The sequence below is a fragment of the Puma concolor genome, chromosome A2 (genome assembly GCF_028749965.1).
Source record: "Puma concolor isolate L17-30 chromosome A2, mPumCon1.1.hap2, whole genome shotgun sequence".
Taxonomy (NCBI): domain Eukaryota; kingdom Metazoa; phylum Chordata; class Mammalia; order Carnivora; family Felidae; genus Puma; species Puma concolor.
Genome location: NC_141668.1, coordinates 128,469,974 through 128,490,826, shown reverse-complemented (window position 1 = coordinate 128,490,826; position 20,853 = coordinate 128,469,974). Strand labels below are relative to the sequence as shown.

Here is a 20,853-nt window from a genome sequence, read left to right as displayed (position 1 = left end):
GATTCTCTTAATCTTTTTTTTTTTATTTTTTTATTTTTAAAAATTTTTTTTTTTTCAACGTTTATTTATTTTTGGGACAGAGAGAGACAGAGCATGAACGGGGGAGGGGCAGAGAGAGAGGGAGACACAGAATCGGAAACAGGCTCCAGGCTCTGAGCCATCAGCCCAGAGCCTGACGTGGGGCTCGAACTCACGGACCGCGAGATCGTGACCTGGCTGAAGTCGGACGCTTAACCGACTGCGCCACCCAGGCGCCCCAAGATTCTCTTAATCTTAATCTGATTAAGATTCTCTCTCTCTCTCTCAAATAATTTTTTTTAAAGTAGGTTTAAGAATTTTAAAAAAGCAAGTTGAAAAATTTAAAGAGCAGGTTTAAAATGAAGATACCTAAAATGAACCGTCTACTTTCTATTAAATAATAATTATATTACTTCAAGTGTATGATTTTACCCCTTTAAATAAAAATATATATTAAATTTTTTTAATGTTTATTTATTTTTGAGACAGAGAGAGACAGAGCATGAGTGGAGGAGGGTAGAGAGAGGGAGGGAGACACAGAATCCAAAGCAGACCCCAGGCTCTGAGCTGTCAGCACAGAGCCGGATGCGGGGCTTGAACCCACAAGCCATGAGATCATGACCTGAGCTGAAGTTGGATGCTCAACCGACTGAGCCACCCAGGCGTCCCAAATAAAATATATATTTAAAAGCTGCCTTATGTGAGCTCATGGATAGGTTAACTAATCTTACAGTGATAATCATTTTACAATATATACATATAAATATAAAATGTGTATCTATGTATTTGATACATATATGTATATATATACATACATACACACTTATGAAATCATTACACTCTATACCTTAAACTTACACAATGTTACATGTCAATTACATAAAGCTGGGGGAAAAATTGCCTTAAGTCTTTTTACAGACTTGGCCAGATAGAAATAAACAAATACAATCAAAGTTATTTTAAATTGTTTTTAGCTGGAGGAGGGATGACAGGCTGATTTACCTATGAACCATAAAATTGGAAAGTGTAATTTTAATACTTATAATTTTTCAGCTCCAGACAAGAATCCACAAAACATAAGGGTTCAAGCCTCTCAACCCAAGGAAATGATTATAAAATGGGAGGTATGTATTCTTTAATGTGTTATACACTACTTTGTGTTCTTTTTTTTTTTTTCTTTCCTTTAGATCTGCATGCTACGTGTAAGGATAGGAAAATATTTTTTAAGAATTTATAAGATTTAAGAATTTATAAGACTTGTATATTTTATAAATGTATTAAATTTGTATATTTTACAGATCTTTGTGATTAGTATATTATTAGAATGTTAAACAGTGGTAAATTATGTAAAGTTTATAAAGGTTGATATAATTGTGATCAATTATCAAAATTGTCAGATTTTTTAGTATTTTTACAACTAGTATTCTCAATCCTTTCATGTAAAAAATATACTCAAAAATTTTCACTAAATTTTAGTACATGGTCTAATAAACATTATGAATATCTAAAGGATGGCTGCCAAATAATACCCACTACTTACTAAGCACGATCAAGCTTTTTGTATACTGTTTTCTAATTCCGAGAACAACCTTGTCATTTACAGCTTTGTCTAGATATAGGAGCTGAGGTCAGGGTGATTGGCACTAGACATCAACAAACCTAGGGTATCAGCATAGGTATCTGTGGACTTTAAACTGTACTTTTTGCCCCTATATATATCTCTATTAAAGGTTATGAAGTAGACTTTCGTCTTTGAATTTGGCATGAAATTTCACATCTGCTCAGATGACTTTTTTTTGAGTGTCATTTCTAAATTTCTTCTTAGTGGGTAATTTCCCCCCCCCCCTTTTTTTTGGACATATTCATGAACAAGTAATTTAACCTACTTGAAAGTAGATTACCAAACATTGTGATTTGAATAATAGACTTCCAACATTAAATTCACTGAATTGTATGTAAATGTAGAACATTCTTGCATGTATGCCGGAATATACTATTTTATTTCTAAACCTCTTTCCAGATACGATTTTGCGAAGGGTTTTAGGATGTATGAACCTTAGTTTGATGTTTTTTAGTCAATATTTTTATATTAACACTAACCCATTATTCACATTTCAGTGCAATTAAAGTTTGCGAATTTGAAATTTGAAGACAAATGGTAATACACAGAATCTAAATATATCCAAGAATATTATTTCTTTCCTTGAATTTGTGGTCATACATATTTGCTACTACATTGTCTTGATAATTACTTAATTTATAATCTGAAATTATGTTAATATCTTATTCTTGTAGAGTCTCTGTCCTTTTCTCTCTTAAGTTTCATAGAAATTTCCATCAGACAGATGTTATAAGTGGTTAGATGAAAATAATAGCATGTAATGATCAGGCCGGTTCCTCAGAGAAACACACCATGGCATACCAGTATCAGCTCATTAGTCGTCCGCACTCCTGAAGGGCCACCGCAGCTCGATGCTATCAGCTGTATGTTTCATACAGAGAAGCTGGGACTCTCATTTTAATGACCTTACCCAGATGCCCTGCGCTGAGTCAGTGATGAAAAGAGGGCCCGACCCCCACCCCTGCTTTTGCCCTTCCCGTCTGCTATCTTCGTTGGGGGCCTCTTTGAGAATTTGCTGTGGTTTTGTTGCCAGTTGTCTGAAAGCCAAATACAAAATATTCCTCCAGCTTCTTCCGGAGTCCAGGCACCCAGGAGCCTGGTGATTTAGATAAGATTTTTCTTAAAAGTGTTACCTATGGTGGCAGTTTATTTTAAAATTTGCCAGAGAGCTTTATCAAATGTAACAATTTTTCTTGGAGCAAAACATGTGTAAATTGAATACTTTTATTTGTGCACATTTATTGTTGGTAGAGGCTGAAGGAACCGTAATTCCAGATTGCGGTATGAAACTAGAAGCTTGTGGCCTGATTCATCTGGGCACTGCTAGAGCCCCTGGTGAATTTATATCCTGATGGTAGTAATAATTACCTCGGTGCAAAACTTTGAATGCAAAGTATAGACAGTGACTGAAATCTCAGAAGGGTTTTGTTTTGTTTTGATTTTTTTTCCCCTCATAACTAATTTAAGGAATCACCTTGGAGTCCGTGTAACTTGAAATTGTTTTGCTGATATAGCACTCCTTTCAACCTAATTCCAGCCAATCCATCTAAAGAGTATTTTAGTAAATTGGACTGAGTCAAGAAGCTTTGTCTATACCCACAAAATTACTGTTTATTTAAGTGAACCTTACACTCTAGGACTAAAGTCACATTTTTATGTATTCTATATAACAGATTCGTTTAAATGCATATTCCCATTTTTGGAATGAAATAGGTGGTTTAAATCACTTTAACTTTTTTTAATTAAAGTAATGCTTGATTAAAAATGAGAGTGGAAATAGCCAATTTCCTATACGAGAAATTCCTCCACTAAATTTTCTTTTACAGCAAAATATAGTGGAAGCTGGTAATGGGAGGGGGGCACTTTGTCTTAACGAAATAGTCAAGAAGCTAGAGAGTTATTTTATTATAGAGAAGAGCTATATCTTCTAGGTGCTAATGTGTAAACATGCATATTATCCAGAAATAAGGATTTACTCAATCTCTCTCTTCTCTTGAAAAGCAGATGGAGAAGGATGGATGGGGTCAGGTGGAAAGAGTTCTGACTGAAAATTCATGGGAGATCTCTTTCACAATCATGCAGTTCATGATCATGCCCTTTTTATATTTCCTAGTTCTTTGGTCATGAAATAGTAGAGGAAAATTTAGACAAAAGCAAAAGTCCTCTGTGGAATTTCTTAGTAAATCCTTTCATATACGAACAGTGAAACTTAACCACAGGAGCATAATCAAGGCATCTAAATTGTGGCTCCTTACTACTTAGGTAGGTGAAGGACTAACTTTCAAACTTAGAGAAAGACAAAAATTTTCCTAAGCGTTTCTAAGCCAGGGGGAGGTTTACGATCTTCCAAGACCCGATCCCTCTATTGCAATGTTTCTTAGGCAATTTAGGGTGGATTGCCGCCGTCTCTGACTCAGCATATCTGTGATCACACTAGATGAGTCTTACCTTTTGTCTTAGCCTTTGAAATCCATGGAGCAGAATGGACCAGGACTAGAGTACAGAGTGACATGGAAGCCACAGGGAGCCCCCGTGGAATGGGAAGAAGAGACGGTCACAAACCACACCTTGCGCGTGATGACGCCTACTGTCTACGCTCCTTATGATGTCCAGGTCCAAGCCGTCAATCACCTTGGCTCTGGCCCTGAGCCTCAGTCAGTGATTCTGTATTCTGGGGAAGACTGTAAGTGATACACCTGAAACCGCCAAGCACCTCTTTCATGTATATTGCATTTCTATTGATGAACATTTTTGAGCAACTACTGCATGCAAAGAGGATATACTAGCTGTGGGAGATTAACAGAAATATAACACTTGGTTCTTACTTGAGGGTTGACTGTAGGATAGCTGATCACTATAGAGTGGTAAGGAAGTATGTTAAAAGTTTTAATTTTATTCAACTTCCCAGTAAACCCATTTCTATATTAAAATCAAAGATGAGTAATCATCACTGTAATTAGTTGATCAGTATAACTGTCATATGGTTTCCAGTGACATTTGTCCTTACTTATCAAAGACTTCCTAACAACCATCTGCTGCCATGCACTGGCCTCACTCACTTGTATGTCTGGAATCTTCCTCATGCAGATGAGATGCAAACTGAGATTTGTATATAGAATTACACACACACAGTTTTGAGGTACTACTGATATGCTCATATTATTAAATACTTAGACCATAATAACAAGTAGGTTATTGAAAAAAGGAAAGATGCTCTATTTCATGTCATTAAGGCATTACTCTCATTATTCTTCCAGTGTCCAGAGTAATATTTTGATCCAAGAATGGAAGGTTGAGAATGTGAAATGACTTAACTCCTTATTTGCCTGCTACCTAAATTCTTCTACCCGAGTACACCAGAAACATCACTGTGAACTAAGATATTATTTATCTTGGCTACTCTGCATTTGGCTTATTCTTCTATACTTAGTTCTCTGTAGAATGGGGATAATACTACTACTTTATTGCATTGTTTTCAGGATTATGTGAGCCAATCCAACGTTGCCTACACTTAGCATATGCTCAGTTAGCTTTTGTTCCCAAAAGATTGATCAAATTGTCAAGTAATTTTAGTTACATTGTTTAGTTCACCTGCCTCTAAAGGCGAGATACCCACAGAGTATTTCACTGGCCACTGTTTCTAGTAACATTGCCCCTGCCTGGAGAGCTGCATTTCTCCTAGAAACCTATTAGGGCCCTGAAACTCCTGCGAGTTGAGAAACTCTCTTGGTTCCATTTGGAATTGATTTCCTAAGAGTGCTTTGCTCAGATTAAGCATTATGAAAAATCACCTTTTGAAAAGGGGATACAGTCACATTTAAAGGTTATTGAAAACTCATGATTCTTATGTGCTTAACAGATCCTGATACAGCTCCAGTGATCCATGGTGTGGATGTTATAAACAGCACCTTAGTTAAAGTTTCCTGGTCAACAATTCCAAAGGACAGAGTCCATGGACATCTAAAAGGATATCAGGTTTTTATTATAGATTTTCTTCTTGTTGCTGAATAAATATCTTAAATGCAAATAAGAACTGATCTCAGAAGAAGCTACAAGAGCATCTGCCACCATGGCCAAAATGTTAAAGCATTCCTATTTCCATTGCAGATAAATTGGTGGAAAACAAAAAGTCTGTTGGATGGAAGAACACATCCCAAAGAAGTAAACATTCTGAGGTTTTCAGGACAAAGAAACTATGGAATGGTTCCTTCTCTAGATGCCTTTAGTGAATTTCATTTAACAGTCTTAGCCTATAATTCCAAAGGAGCTGGTCCAGAGAGTGAGCCTTATATATTTCAGACACCAGAAGGAGGTAAGAATAACAGTGGACAATAATGCCAACAATGGGAATTATGCCATGGGCAAATTAAACATTTCCTTCCTTACTAGTAGTTAATTAATATGTACTCCATATGAGTTAGCTTCTCAATTTCTATAAAAAACTGTAATCTAATGGATATTAAAAAAAAGAAACTTACCAATTTATAAGTGTCTCTTCTTGATCTTCTGTTTTCTAGTACCTGAACAACCAGCTTTTCTGAAGGTCATCAAAGTTGATAAAGACACTGCTACTTTAACCTGGGGACTACCTAAGAAACTGAATGGAAACTTAACTGGCTATCTATTACAGTATCAGATAAGTAAGCAGAAATTTGAATTGGGTCCACCTATTAATATTTCATTACTGGTTGAGTATTTGGTTTGCTATTCTGAGAATCTAATGATGGTGGTTTGTAAGCTGGCATACTACCTTAACAACAAAGGGGTTTGTAAATTGGCTTGCAGACCAAATCCAGCCCTGCTGCCTGTTTTCAGAAACAGGCCATACATGTCCACTCATTTACATTTGTCAATAACTGCTTTCTCACTACAGTGGCCAAATTGAGTAGCTGTGGCAGAGATTACATGGCTCACAAAGGCTGAAATATTTACAATATAGTTCTTTTCAGAAAGGTTTACCAATCCCTGAATCAGAGGAAAAGTCAGTAGGTACCAGAGGGTATATATTTAATATTTATGCATAAGAAGCTTTGAGAATTAAGAAACGTGCCAAAGAAAAGCATTAGTAAATGAGGTAACAGAGATTCAGAGCGCGTGTAACTTCCACCCTGCACTTCTTTTGTCTCCAACACATGCTTCTGGCCTCAACCTTAAGCGTACTTCTGTTTGTAGAAACCTCTGTGGATAGCCCGCTGGTATAGCACATTGTATTGTGAGCCTTGAGTTGTTTTGCCTCATTACTCAGACTGGGCTCTGCCCTTGTGCTGCTGTGACATTTGGTTGAAAACACGCTTATACAAAATCAGGTTATTTTTAATCATAGTGCCTTCCATGTGTAACAGTCTTTACATCTAAGCATCATCTCAAAGTGGAAATTAGGGAACTGAGGTCATAGAAAATTTTAGATTTTGAGGACATGAATTCCATACCCGAAACCCTAGGACTGTGCTGCTTGCAAAAGCCATCTTGATGATGGTCTCAATGAGCTATTCTGCGTCCAGGTAGTTCAAAGCTTGTAGCAATCCAGGTCATGTATGAGTTTTAGCTCCTAAGGTCTGTTCTGAGTTGGGCCATATAGTTACATAGATACAGGCATAATCCCAGTAGAGGTAGCATGTTAGCATTTTTTGAGTGTTTGCTCAGTAGCAGGATCAGTACCAAGTGCTCTCCCCATATTTTTTCATTAAAATGGAAAATATATGAGGGATGTATTTTCACTACTTTGTGGATGTCAGAATTGAGGCACGCAGAGTTCACCTAACTAGAGCCATGTAGTAAAGTAAGTATTAAGCAGGATTCCAGCCTAAATCTGTCTGATTCTCCATGCTGAGCTCTTAAGCCTACAGTATTCTATGAACAGGTTTTCAAATATATAGACAGCACTGAAGAAATACTTGAAGACTTTTAAACTGTTAATTTGTTTGGTAAAGGTATGATTTATGTATCTGAAGAGTAAAGAAATTCAACATTAATTTCAACCTTTGTGTTGATTTGTATGTAAGATTTAAATTTTTGTTAAAAAACAAGTTCTTAGAGAAAAGGCTGGAATGTTAACAACTGCAGTGATTATCATACTCCTTGATATATGGATTTTTAATCAAATGATGTAATTGTACACTTACTTTGCTTTCTGTTAAGGTATTGAAATATTTTTGGATAACTTCTCTCTTTCCGTTGCTTTGTATGTTCTAAATAGTTGTTGATTGTGTGTATGAGAGCTCTCTATATACTTCTCTAAATTTGTAGATTGATTACTGTTGTTTTTCAATGGACTTTGTGGTATTTTATAGGAATGCTCTCAAATCTGTGAAGAGTGATTTTTTTTTTTTAATTTCCAACATGTGGATCTTTGTTTTTCTTGTTCATTGATCTAATTGCACTATATAAACCAAAAAAAGGCATTTTTATGTCGAGTGTGTGTGTTTGTGTGTGTGTGTGCATGTATATATATGTATATATTTTTAACCTATGTGATATGTTGGACTAGCATCAAAAGGATTTATTCTAGCCCTTCCCTTGCTACTAATGGCTGCACAATTTTGGGATATGTTTCGTTTCTTGGACTATTTTTATGGTAATCCCATTTATGGTAATACCATAAATCCCATGGTCTTGATGGTCCAAATTGTTTGAAAGATGCTGTCTAATAATTCATCTTTTTCTGATTAGCACTTGGCATAGTTCTTAGTATATAGTAGGTATCTTATAATATATAATTTATTAATCAGTTTATTGGTTCTGCATATAATGAGGACTTATTTGGTGTCTCATATTAAACCAGAAGCCATGGGAGACAACAAATCATTGGGGCACCTGGGTGGCTTAGTCAGCTGAGCATCTGACTTCGGCTCAGGTCATGATCTCACAGATTGTGGGTTCAAGCCCCATGTCGGGCTCTGAGCTGTCAGCACAGAGCTCAGAGCCTGCTTCAGATTCTGTATCTCCCTCTTTCTCTACCCTTGCCCCGGTCATACTCTGTGTTTCTCTCTCTCTCAAAAATAAATAAACATTAAATTTTTTTTTTAATTAAATGAATTTGGACAAAACATTGTCCAAATTATTCTGCTAAAAGATTAAAAGCGCTTACGTGAAAGATTCAATGAATATATAATATGGGAGGAAAGTCCATCATTTTTAATAGGTATAATGACAGTGGAGTGATTCGCTCCAGTGTGGCAGAGTGATCAAGAACATGGGCTCTGGAGTAGAAAGGCTGTGGTTTGGATTCAAATCTTGGTTTGCGAGTTACTAGCTCTGGATTGAGGCACGGTGTTTATTCTTGCTACACCTCAATTTTCCCATGTATGATATTGTAATAATAATTATGTCCACATCATAGAATTGAGTAAGTTGTTGGCCATTAATCATTAAGGTAGTGCCTTGCATACCACAAGTGTATACAGAATCAAAAATAAGGAACAACACAAGTTGAAATGTTAAGAGTATGAAATCTAAGGCATTGCTGTTCATGTTTATTTCTTTAGTAAATGACACCTATGAACTTGGAGAACTAAATGATATCAACATTACCACCCCATCAAAGCCCAGCTGGCGTCTCTCAAACCTCAATTCGACTACCAAGTACAAATTCTACTTGAGGGCTTGCACTTCAAAGGGCTGTGGAAAACCAATCACAGAGGAAGGCTCCACATTAGGAGAAGGGAGTAAGTGCAAGAGGTTCCTGCATGCTGTTTTTTAAATTGCTCTGAAGGGAACATACCATGCTATCCCTTGTGAATTAGAAATGATTGTGGTCTCAATCTGTTTGACCTTTTGTTTTCCACTGATACAGATACAAAATTTATTTCTCTTGTGTGTAAAGTTCACATTGACTCAATTTATGGATTTCTACACAACAGCATGAAACTATAGCCTCAGTGTATATAAGGTCAGGGACTATAATTTTACTTAATTAAAATAGGAGTATGTAAGTCCATGAAGTTATTCATAAGGTTAGTAGAGGGATATTTTTCTTTCGGAAATTTTTCATAACGAAAAAATTTTGCCTCTTGTCCTGGTAGACATTTTGTAACAATGATCTAATACATTTAACTTCCATGTCTTGACTCATATATATAGACATACATACAAACGCGCGCACACACACACACACACACACACACACACACACACACACGCGTGTATATATATTGATTCATGTATCAATTTAATTTAACTGTTTACTGGTTGATGTCAAATACTGACTTGGAAATGACCCATCAATCTCTGGTTTCATTTGTGTAAGTCTGCGAATTCAGTTGCACTTTTCTGGTTTGTTTTGTTTTGTTTTGTTTTGTTTTGTTTTTTCCAACTCAGACCCATTTTCCTTCCCAAATTGTTTCAGCAATTATAATTTTAGCAGTGTTTTTGCTAAGCTTAAAAGGAGAGAAATTAAGAAGTTAGGGCCAAAAAATGGAAATGAAACAGAGGAACTGCTGCACAGATATAAGTTAAAAAAGAGGGCTTTGTATAGGATTCAAGTTGATTGGACCTAGAAGGATATTTGAGGAAGACAAGAAGGAAAAGGAGATGGCAGGAAGGGAAATATAATCATTTGTTTATTTTCTACTGTATGTTAGCCATTGCTCTGGATGCTTTTCCAAATTTTAGATCAGAAAAGAAAGGTAGATTCAATAGAAAAAGGCAATAGCAATGGGAAAGACTAAATTGTAACTTATAAAGTATGTATATTATTTTAAAATATATCCAAGTGTATATGAATCACTGTAAAATAACTGTGTATGAATGGTTATGCTCTGATCTTTATTATCTGTTTCTCCTTATTGTTCCTACTGTATTTACACGGTGAAGGCTTTATGTTTTCCTCGGATACCCTAAATACTCAAAGCTCCCTTTTATGGGAAAAGTGTATGTATTCAAATAGTTTCTCCCAAGAAACCCACAAATTATTCCCATGAACAAACGAGACACCATGTTGAATGAAGAACTCAAAAGAGAGATTTAAAAATGATAATTGAGGGGCGCCTGGGTGTTTCAGTCAGTCGAGCCTCTGACTTTGGCTCAGGTCATGATCTCGTAGTTGACAAGTTAGAGCCCCGTGTTGGGCTCTGTGCTGACAGCTTAGCCTGGAGCCTGCTTCAGATTCTTTGTCTCCCTCTCTCTCTGCCCCTGACCTGCTCATGCTCTGTCTCTGTCTGTCTCAAAAATAAATAAACATTAAAAAAATTTTTTTTAATGGTAATTGAAAACTTTTTAGTAACAAAAAGGATCTCATTTCTTAAGAGGTCAAACTGGCATCAAGTGTTCCATACAAGGAAAAGAAATCAGAATAGTAGTAATCTAAATGTGCAACTTCCATATTTTTCAAAACAGAGTTTGAGGCATGGAGAGGGTTGCTATTTTGTTAGAATCAAGACCATAATATGCAGGAGAAATGCTAATCCCATCATTGCTAATTTGCAGCAGGTAAGAAAAAAATTCACAAAATCCTCTTAGAAGAGTTATAGTCACCATATGCATATATGGAATTATTTAGAGAATTTGGGTTTGGTCACTTTCATGGTTGAAAATGTTTTTAGCTAATGGAAAATGCTCTTGGTATGATTTTATAAATGATGTGGCATCTTCTTTGCAAATTAAAGATGTAGCTAATGTGCTTGAGTATCTTACAGCATATTTCTTCACTGCCCTATGTCTCAGTAATTTGAAAATGTTCCTTACTAGTATGTTTGTGTTCTTTTTCAGGATTCTGCATTTTCAGCTACTGCCCCTTCCCCAGTTGACACTGATTTCTCTTCTATAGGCATATCTTGCCATATTTACAGGAAAGAAACTATAATCTCTTTTTGCCACTGGATTTCAGCCTGATCTCTGAAAAAGGAAACATACATATATATTTCCACTGAGGAGACAAAGCTTGATATCACAACACTCTAAAAATAACTTTTGTGCAAATTAGAATCTATTTCTCTGTATCTTTCTTCTTGCTCTGCCTAGATAGCACATTTTAAGGTCATCTGGCATTTGTTCAGAGAATGGGATTTGATACACAAGCATTTTTTTTTCTGATTATTTTCTGGTTGTCACTCTGATTTTCAGGTGGCTCACATTCCATAGTCTAAGAGGGGAAAGATGATGGAGCTATTCAGAAATATTTGTGTCCTTATTGGTTTGAACAAAACACTTGCTTTGCTCTATTGTTCAAAAGCTTGCACTACTTAATATTATACTAATATTTCTGTTTTTCAAAGTCAAGATTAATTGTGTTCTATTCCACTGGTGCTCAATCTTAAAGGCTTTGCTCAACTAATATAATTAGCCTTACTTCTCCCATGGTGACATTTTTTAATGAAGCCCTTTTGTTACCAGTAACTATATCATCAATGTGTATTCAATGGTTAAAAGTTATAGCCAAATTTTAATGTGTGACATATACCCATTTGAAACAGGGTTTCATAACTTTTAATATTCTCAACATGGATTACAGTATTTTATCTCCAGTGTAAATTATTAACACTTTCTGGTTTACATTTATTATGTTGAGTTGATTCTTAGCAAAACTGTGGATCAAATATAAAGATATTTTGCATATTTTGTTGCAACTTCAGAAATCAAATGTACCTTTAATTACACTTGACTCATATTTTTAACTTCTGTAGGATTCTACAATTAATATATTGCCCTACTCATGTTTCTTTTTTTTAAGTATTAATGTCTTACAATATTTTAAAAATCCCAGTGCATTTCATTTAAATGTACCTATAAACCTGTACTTTATGTACCTATAAAACTGCTTATGTGTCTGCAAATTTCAAGTATATAAGATATAACCATGTTATAATGCTATTCCATCAGTACTGATGGAGAAGAACAAAGCAAATATATATGTGTGTGTGTGTGTGTGTGTGTGTGTGTGTGTGTGTGTGTGTGTGTATGCACACACACACACACACACACACACACACACACATATAATTATAATGCCATTTGTTTTCAAAACCAAGCCAAAATGGCCATGTTCAGTTTCCTGCTAGGCCTGAGAAAGTTCATAATGCACAAAGTGACATTGTATAATTTTTTGAAATCTGTGTTTGGTTTCGAACCATTCATATAGTGCCATTTCATCAACAAGTACATCATCTTTAAAGGACATGAAATAAGTTCATTGCATTTACTCAATTTCAGTGTATTAAGGAAGAAAAGCTTGAAATGTTGATGTTCTTGATCTCCTGATAATTCAAAAACTCTCTGAGAAATAAGTGCTATAAATGGCTTTCCTCTCAAATAACAGGATTTTTTTAACTTTTTTTTTTTTTTTTTTACTTTTCATGTCCTGTTTTTCAACAATTACAATTTATATGATTTAACTCTGTGCATTTCTTAGGTAAAAGTATCGGGAAGATATCAGAAGGAGTAAATCTTACTCAAAAGACTCACCTGGTAGAGGTATTTGAGCCTGGAGCTGAACATATAGTTCGCCTCTTGACTAAGAATTGGGTTGATAACAATAGCATTTTTGAAGATGTAATTGAGACCAGAGGGAGAGGTGAGACATGAGATTGTATTTGGGGCAATTTTAGACAATAAATCTATGTTTTGTAGATTTTTAAATTTTACCTACTTCCTGTATTAAAGATAAAAATGTGGAGTACATTAGCTATAAAGGTAATAGTTTCCATTTGTTTTAGCATACCATTTTTAAATTATCAAAATGAAGAATGTTCCACAAAGTTCCAACATATTCCTTATCATTTTTACCAGACTAGTTGACTAAAAATACCTCCTGCCAATTAACACATGTTGATAACAAAAACTAAAAAGAAAAACAAAACAACATAAGCCCCACAGAAACTCCCTGGCAATCTGCATATAACCAAGCCAGCTTGTGCTTTTGCTTGCTTGTGCTGCTGTGTATTTCACTTGATCTGCCTCCACTATCCCTTTTTGGTTTTCATCCTCTGAGTCAAATGTAGCTTGAGAGGGCTCTTTCTAAATAGAGACTGCAATGATTTATCAGTATTCTTCCAGTGAAATGTCCTTTAAATCACATTGCCTCAAGGGTCAATGAAAGGAAAAATAAAACGGATGCTATTTTGTATGTTTAAAAAATATGTTTCATATTCCCACAAGGGGCATAATCCCAAAGCCTGTTTCTAGTGTTCAGTGTGTGATTTCTCTTTATACAACAGAATATGCTGGTTTATATGATGACATCTCCACTCAAGGCTGGTTTATTGGATTGATGTGTGCGATTGCTCTTCTCACACTAATCCTGTTAACTGTTTGCTTTGTGAAGAGGAACAGAGGTGGAAAGTATTCAGGTAAAGCTGTTTCTTAATATCCTATGAAGTTATTAAATAGTATTTTCTAGGAGGCATTCTTCTGACACATTTTTTGTTTTTTAAGTTACACATTTAAGTCAAATTTATGTTAGCACATTAGATATGCAGTGTACTGAAAGGAAAAAATATCCTAAATTAACTAACCAAAGGATATATGGTCCAGAATATTATTTTCAGATGGTTACTTGTTTTCTACTTTCTAGTATTTAGATAGTCTCTAAGGAAGCTTATCATATTTCCAAGCTTCTACTTTCTGTCTGTAAAGTATCAGAGATGTTGAGAACACTAATCACTACGCCACACACATACAGTTTGTCTTAAGAGGAAGGGACCCATTTATAGCAAGCCTTGCCACATATTTATGGTGCAGAGAATGCATGCACTAGCATATTCTAACAGTCGTGACTCCGTCAGCCAGCTTTGTTAGAGTTAACCATGGCTGGGAATGCTTTTCTTATGACCATGACATATATTGAATACACTGGCTCCTGCATTAATGTACATAAAACATAAATAAAAACCATCATAATTAAATAATGGTTGGCTTTAATTCAACTTTCAAATTTATTTGATCTTTTTCAGCTATCCATATTGTGTTGTTGCTCTTATTAGCATTCAAGATGCTTTTACATAACGGGAAAGATTTAGAACCTCCTCCTATTAGTTTGATGATGTTCAGATTAGTGAGAAGTTCTTTTATTGGCTTATGATTCATCTAGCAAATATTTATTGGGAACAGATATGTATATTGAACATTCAAACAAACAAAAGCATAATTTCTAAATTTTTACAAAATGTATGCATGGAGGGGTGCCTGGGTGGCTAAGTCGGTTAAATGGCCGACTTCAGCTCAGGTCATGATATCACGGTCCGTGAGTTCTAGCCCTGCCTCGGGCTCTGTGCTGATAGCTCGGAGCCTGGAGCCTGCTTCTGTTTCTCTATTTCCCTCTGTCTCTGCCCCTCCCCCCTTCGCACTCTGTCTCTCTCTGCCTTTCAAAAAAAATGAATAAATGTTAAAAAAAAATTTTTTTAAAATGTATGTGTGGGAATTTATGTAATTACCCATCTCATTTTTTTTCCTGTGAACCCTGAATTATTATGAAGTAGATTTTCAATAATTAATGAATGTCTGAGTTAGTTAATTGGAAATTTTAAAGAGATAGAACATCCTCTTCTGAGTATCCCCAACAAATAGTCTCTTGTGAAGTGTGGCCCTATCCAAATTTTAAAGAATGATGGAAAAGAAAAAAAAAAAAAAAGTCAGCAGTTCACATTGTAGGATGGGTAAAAGAATCTTTTAGGTCTCTGCAAGTAGAAGTACAAGATGCCATGAAGGATTTTTGTTTGAGTTTTCCTAGTTGTCCTGTGTCCCACTACTTAGAATAAATCAAATTTAAAATGTCACCGTAGATAGACCTGAATATTCTGATTATTTGAGGCAATTATGAATATGAGTGAGAAGAGGACGGTCAAAGGTTGACTCTTGACTCACTTTAGTGACATAGATCTGGTATGATCCCGTGGCATCTTCAAAAAGTTTTGGTTAGTACAATGTAGATCTAGTAATTTGGTCTTCCCTAAGAAACCGTAACTAAGTTTTACTCTTCCAGTAAGACTCATTGCCCACATAATACTGAATAGCCACACGATGGTTTGCAACAGGCTGTAATTCTGATGACAAATCAGGAGAATCCAGGAACTCCTTTTCCTTTTTTGCTTAAACAAAGAGGTAACTGATGGGTTGTAGATACAACCACAAAAAACAAACAAACAAACAAACAAACAAAAAAACAAAAAAAAAAACCTTGACTCGCTAGTATCTAAGAACTGGAGCAGTGCTTCTTACTGATGATCTATCTTTAACTACATTATTAATATGTCTTTAAAAATTATTTGTATTACTTCCCCCTCTATTTGTGTTTTAGTGAAAGAAAAGGAAGATCTGCATCCAGATCCAGAAGTTCAGTCAGTAAAAGATGAAACTTTTGGTGAATACAGGTAAACAGTGTCCTTTCTCAAAATGTATTAAAACATGCACTCATGAGGTTATAAGCTTAAAAATACAAAAACAAACAAGTACTTCTTGTTAAAATAAAGTTTATACTACTATCTTGTAGTGCCTTTTTAAAGAATAGTTTGTAGGAGCACCTGGGTGGCTCAGTCAGCTAAGCGTCCATTTCTTGATTTCCACTCAAATCATAATCTCACAGTTCGTGAGATCAAGCCCTGTGTTAGGCTCTGTGCTGACAGTGTGGAGTCTGGTTGGGGTTCTCTCTCTCTGTGACTTCTCTGCACCCATACGTTCTGTCTCTCGACATAAATGAACACTTTAAAAAAAGCAATGGTTTGTAAAAATAGGATCTACTTGAGTGATAGTAACCAAACTTCTGGGTGCACAGGTGGGTGTAACTGCAATCTAGGTAGATGTGAGTGTTAGAAGACTTTTCTTAAAGCTCTGTGTGCAATGCAAAGGATACCATTTTCATTTAGAGTGATTATCTATTTGGAGTTTCTAAAACATCTTGAAATCTCTAGCATGGCCATTAGGAACCCAGGTTGTATTCAGTTTATGTCCATAAACATGTATTCTGTATACCTTTATTTACTTACAAAGGTGAGTAAGTTACACATCCTGTCCTCTAGATGAACCCAGTCTGCAGAGGAAAAACTTACCTATGCAAATCACTGTAATTAAGTAAAGAGAATAAGAGAGGGCAGAGAAAAGAAGAGCAGCTCTGTCAGCCCTGGAGGGATGCTGATAAAGGATCATCCAAAAGAGATAAGATAGGTTTTATAGATGAAATGGGTTGTGTTACTATTAACAACTGGGTAGAGCATGGCCAAACTTAAGACAAAAACGTGTATGGGGTTCCTGTGTGGCTCGGTTGGGTTCAGCATCTGATTCAGCTCAGGTCGCGATCCCAGGGTTGTGGGGTCGAACCCCGCATCTGACTCCATGCTGAACATGGAGTCTGCTTAAGATTCTCTTTCCCTCTGTCCCTCTCTCCTTCTCTTGCTCTCTTTCTCTCTCTCTTAAAAAAATAAAAAAATTTAAAAAAAAGCGTGCCAGACCTGGGAGGAATTGCAGGATATCCGAATGAGGGAGGGAGTTCTTGAGATTGTGTTAAACTTCTCATTCTGCTGTTTTTGGTCACCATCTTCCTCTTTCCACCACCGTCCCCATTTCTTAGCCATTTGTACTTGAGATGGCATTGTTTTCCATCAGGTCCTTTGTGTACTGCAGCCAAGAGAGTTGCAACGCCCAGGCTTATGTGGCCTTTATCACACAGGAGGCCAGAATTCACATCAGAAAAGAGACTTGATTGACTCTAACTGGCCCATCCCTGGATCCGTTTCAGTGAAATGGAGCAATGTGATTAGCTGACCTGGGTTAACCATGTACATCTGAGCCTCCTTATAGGCTCTAGGCTCATTTTTCTTTTGTCCACTTATCAAAAGCTCTTTTTATATTTTTACATTTAACAACTTCTTTACAGAATAAAGATCATTAAAGGGAGAAGAAGGAAGGAAAGAGGGGAGAGAGAAAAGTAGAGAGAGATGGAGGGAAGGAGGGAGAGAGAGAGAGGAAAACTTGAAACTTCACAAATTTAAAAATTGTGACTCAGATTCCATGAGGCAAGAATCATTAGGAGCCTATGGCAATTGTTTAAAATATATTTGAAATACGGATCTTACTGGTTCAGTTTTATAGGGAAGAAAAAAGCTATGATAATGTCTTGCTCAAAAACTCATTCCTCCATACTTTGCTGCCTGATAAAGCCATCCACTTCACTGTTTAACCTGGCATCCCATTAACAAAATTATTTATTAATATTTTAATTAAATCTACTTAATCTCTTAATGTTTTCCATCATCTTCTCCCAAAACATGTTCATCCGGAAAATTATCTAGTCTCCAAGCCATCCCAGGAGACAGTTTTACTGGATGCTGTTCTTGCTCATGACATGACTTGTCATCCTTCCAGCTTCTAGGTGATAGTTTCTGCACCACTTGCTGCCCGGTCCCTAAGCTCATGCCACATTTTTGTTTTTGTTTTGTGACTATAAGCATCCTGATTCTGGAGCCAATTACTGTATGAGTCAGGAGAGCCTGGGTAATTCTCGTTTTCTTTCTCAAGTTGTGTGTCCCACACATTTGGCTCTGGTCATCTTGATCATTTAGGAGCACTGCCTGGTAGATGAGCATCCAGGACCACCACAGCAATGGAAATAGAACACAACAAACTGAGCGCCGGCACTGAAGTGACACATGCTGCCTTTGCTCACTCTTCTTGGGTGAAAGCAAGTCACATGGAAATGTATAACTCAGAAAGGTCAGGAAGGTGCCACCTTGCCCTGCTCTAAGACAGCTGAGAGATGGACCTATCTGATGAACAACACTGATTGCCAAAAATTATAAAGTGCTAATCATATTCTAATTATAGAGTTTTTTTCCAAATTCTTCCTTTTTAAAATTTTATAAGATCATTTAACTTAGTATCCAGCATTGTAGTGTGATAGTAGTTAGTACTTAAACAAGATCTTGATCCAGAAATTTAGAATACCGTATCACTTTATAGACATTTATAGACATTTTAGTAATAAATTTAGGATACTATAAGTGTTTATGTTCTAAAAGTGCCAGCCATGTAAAAGAAAAAAAATTTCAACCAACTTGAATTTATCAACTGTATTAAAGAAAGTTCTCTGGTTACCAGAAACAGACTTTGATTGATTAACCCAATTAAAAGAGAAAATTTTGGAAGGATACAGAATAAAAGGTAAACACGAGAGATCAAGATTTGATGACTGGGAGTTCGAAAAGTTCAGGAAATCAAAGGGAATAACATTATCATCTATATACATCAACAGATTGAATGTCTGACTGTCTCAAAACTCCCATTTTTAAAGTGTTGTGGATAAAGAAGTGTTGTGGATAATAGAAAATGCTTTCTCAGTTCCTCAGAATGACCCAAATAGGTTATGACTTTTTAAACATTTATTTGAGAAAGGGCCATTTAGGGTTTGTGTGTCCACAATGTTGATGTGAATGTTTTGAAAATTGTAAGACATATTAGCACATATGCACGAGTTTTGCTTTATGTGAATATCTTATATTAGATTTTGCTGAATTGTCTTTTATTTTGTAGCGACAGTGATGAAAAACCTCTCAAAGGAAGCCTTCGATCGCTTAACAGGGATATGCAGGCCACAGAAAGTGCTGACAGCTTAGTCCAGTATGGAGAAGGAGATCACGGTCTGTTCAGTGAAGACGGATCCTTCATTGGCGCTTATGCTGGTTCTAAGGAGAAAGGATCTGTTGAAAGCAATGGCAGTTCCACAGCGACATTTCCACTCCGGGCGTAAATGTACCACATGTACAAATCAGTGGTTTCGTATCAACTTTCCATATTTATCTGTTCAAGGGAGCAAGAACTTTCACATAGGAATAGAAACGTATTGGCTTAAGATTTCATCCAGAATTTGAACATCTTGCAGTCATGTCGAGAAAATAGCACTGCCTTGAAAAAGTAAACTACCAAGCACTCCAGGCCTGTATTGTTTGTTTTGTTTTGTTTTGTTTTGTTTTTCAGGTGCTGAAAATTCAGAACACAAAACAAATCCTGTACTTAGATTCACCTCAACTGAATCCAAAGTATCCATTCAGTGTACTCCATTTTTGCCTGGTTTTACTGGTCACTGTGTTTGCATTGTTGTTGCTACCTTGTGGTTTTTCCTCTGTGTGCACATTTGTATTCAGTCTCTGAGAACTGTCTTAGTGACTTTGCTTCACGACAGGTAAAAAGATGGGAAGCAAACCGGTTATTTAAAATGTAAAGAGGAATATGAATGTCTTATTAAAATGGTTCATTGAATATATACAGTCTAAATCTATTATTTAAATTTTTTGTAGCAGGAGTCCTAGATAAACAATCAAGTCGTATTTATTGAGCGCCTAACTGTTTGCCCAGAGATGGTCATGTTTAAACAGAATTCTAATTTTTTCAGTTTCAACACGAATTTTTTGGGTATATCACTTATGACATCTAGAACCATCTTTGTTTTTTGTTCTTTTCTTGGACTAAATTCAGCTGAAAAGGAAGTGGTGGTCAGAAGGTTATCTTATGAAAGAACAGGCCAAGGTTTCCGGGCTGCTGGCGTCTCCTAGCTATATCTATTTAATATCTTCATTTCTAAATTGACCACTTTGACCTTTTTTCTATGTTTATATAATGGTATGCTTGCATCTATTTCATGAATGCATTGTACATATTATGTTAATATTTACACAATTAAAAATACAGATGTGTTTTATTTTGAAGTGAGAAAAAGAACATTAACAGGCATGTTTGTACAGCTAAAGTATATAGTAAGATAACATTTTGCATCATTCCACAGCTACAACCAACAACATGAGGTTCCAAAACTGAAGACTTTGTATAAAGCATTTGGGTTTTGTTCTTATATTGCTTTTTCCTACAGTCTCAAAATAAAATATCATATAAATATTGAGGGAAATGTTTTCATATTTTTCAAAATAAGTTTTTATTGTTGAGTATATTCCTACCCCAGCCCCCAAAAGAAAAACTGTTTACAGTAGATATTTCTATATAGAGGTTTGCTTTTCACATTTTAAACATCCTTAAGGTGGGATCTCTGTTCCTCTGTCAAAGTCAGCACAAATTCAGGGAATTAATTTTCTGGCATGTGGGCCACTAGTCCTTCTAAAATTGTACATGGAAATGGCTTAAAAATATTATGAAGGACTGTGCATGCGTGCCAGTAAAATCTGGTGTTCAACTTCTCACTTTATGGAAATATTTTTTAACCCTACCATGAAATTCTTAATTATGTTTAAGTGAAAGGGACTCACAGATTTTCCTTTATGTTTTGAACTGTAGCTATGGCCATA

At 35.8% G+C, this 20,853-nt stretch overlaps 1 protein-coding gene across 2 annotated transcripts in view; it reads left to right on the top strand.

Moving 5' to 3' along the window:
- CHL1 (cell adhesion molecule L1 like) overlaps positions 1-20,453 on the top strand; it is a 201,244-nt gene extending 180,791 nt beyond the window's left edge. For both annotated transcript variants that reach the window (XM_086697580.1, XM_025921675.2), the window contains exons 18-27: positions 1,072-1,142; positions 4,100-4,322; positions 5,499-5,614; positions 5,747-5,951; positions 6,157-6,279; positions 9,124-9,303; positions 12,984-13,145; positions 13,789-13,920; positions 15,867-15,939; positions 19,091-20,453. In XM_086697580.1, coding sequence (XP_086553706.1) covers positions 1,072-1,142; positions 4,100-4,322; positions 5,499-5,614; positions 5,747-5,951; positions 6,157-6,279; positions 9,124-9,303; positions 12,984-13,145; positions 13,789-13,920; positions 15,867-15,939; positions 19,091-19,307 — 1,502 coding nt within the window. In that variant the 3' untranslated portion in view covers positions 19,308-20,453. The remainder of the gene's footprint in view (positions 1-1,071; positions 1,143-4,099; positions 4,323-5,498; positions 5,615-5,746; positions 5,952-6,156; positions 6,280-9,123; positions 9,304-12,983; positions 13,146-13,788; positions 13,921-15,866; positions 15,940-19,090) is intronic.
- The last annotated feature ends 400 nt before the right edge of the window (positions 20,454-20,853 follow it).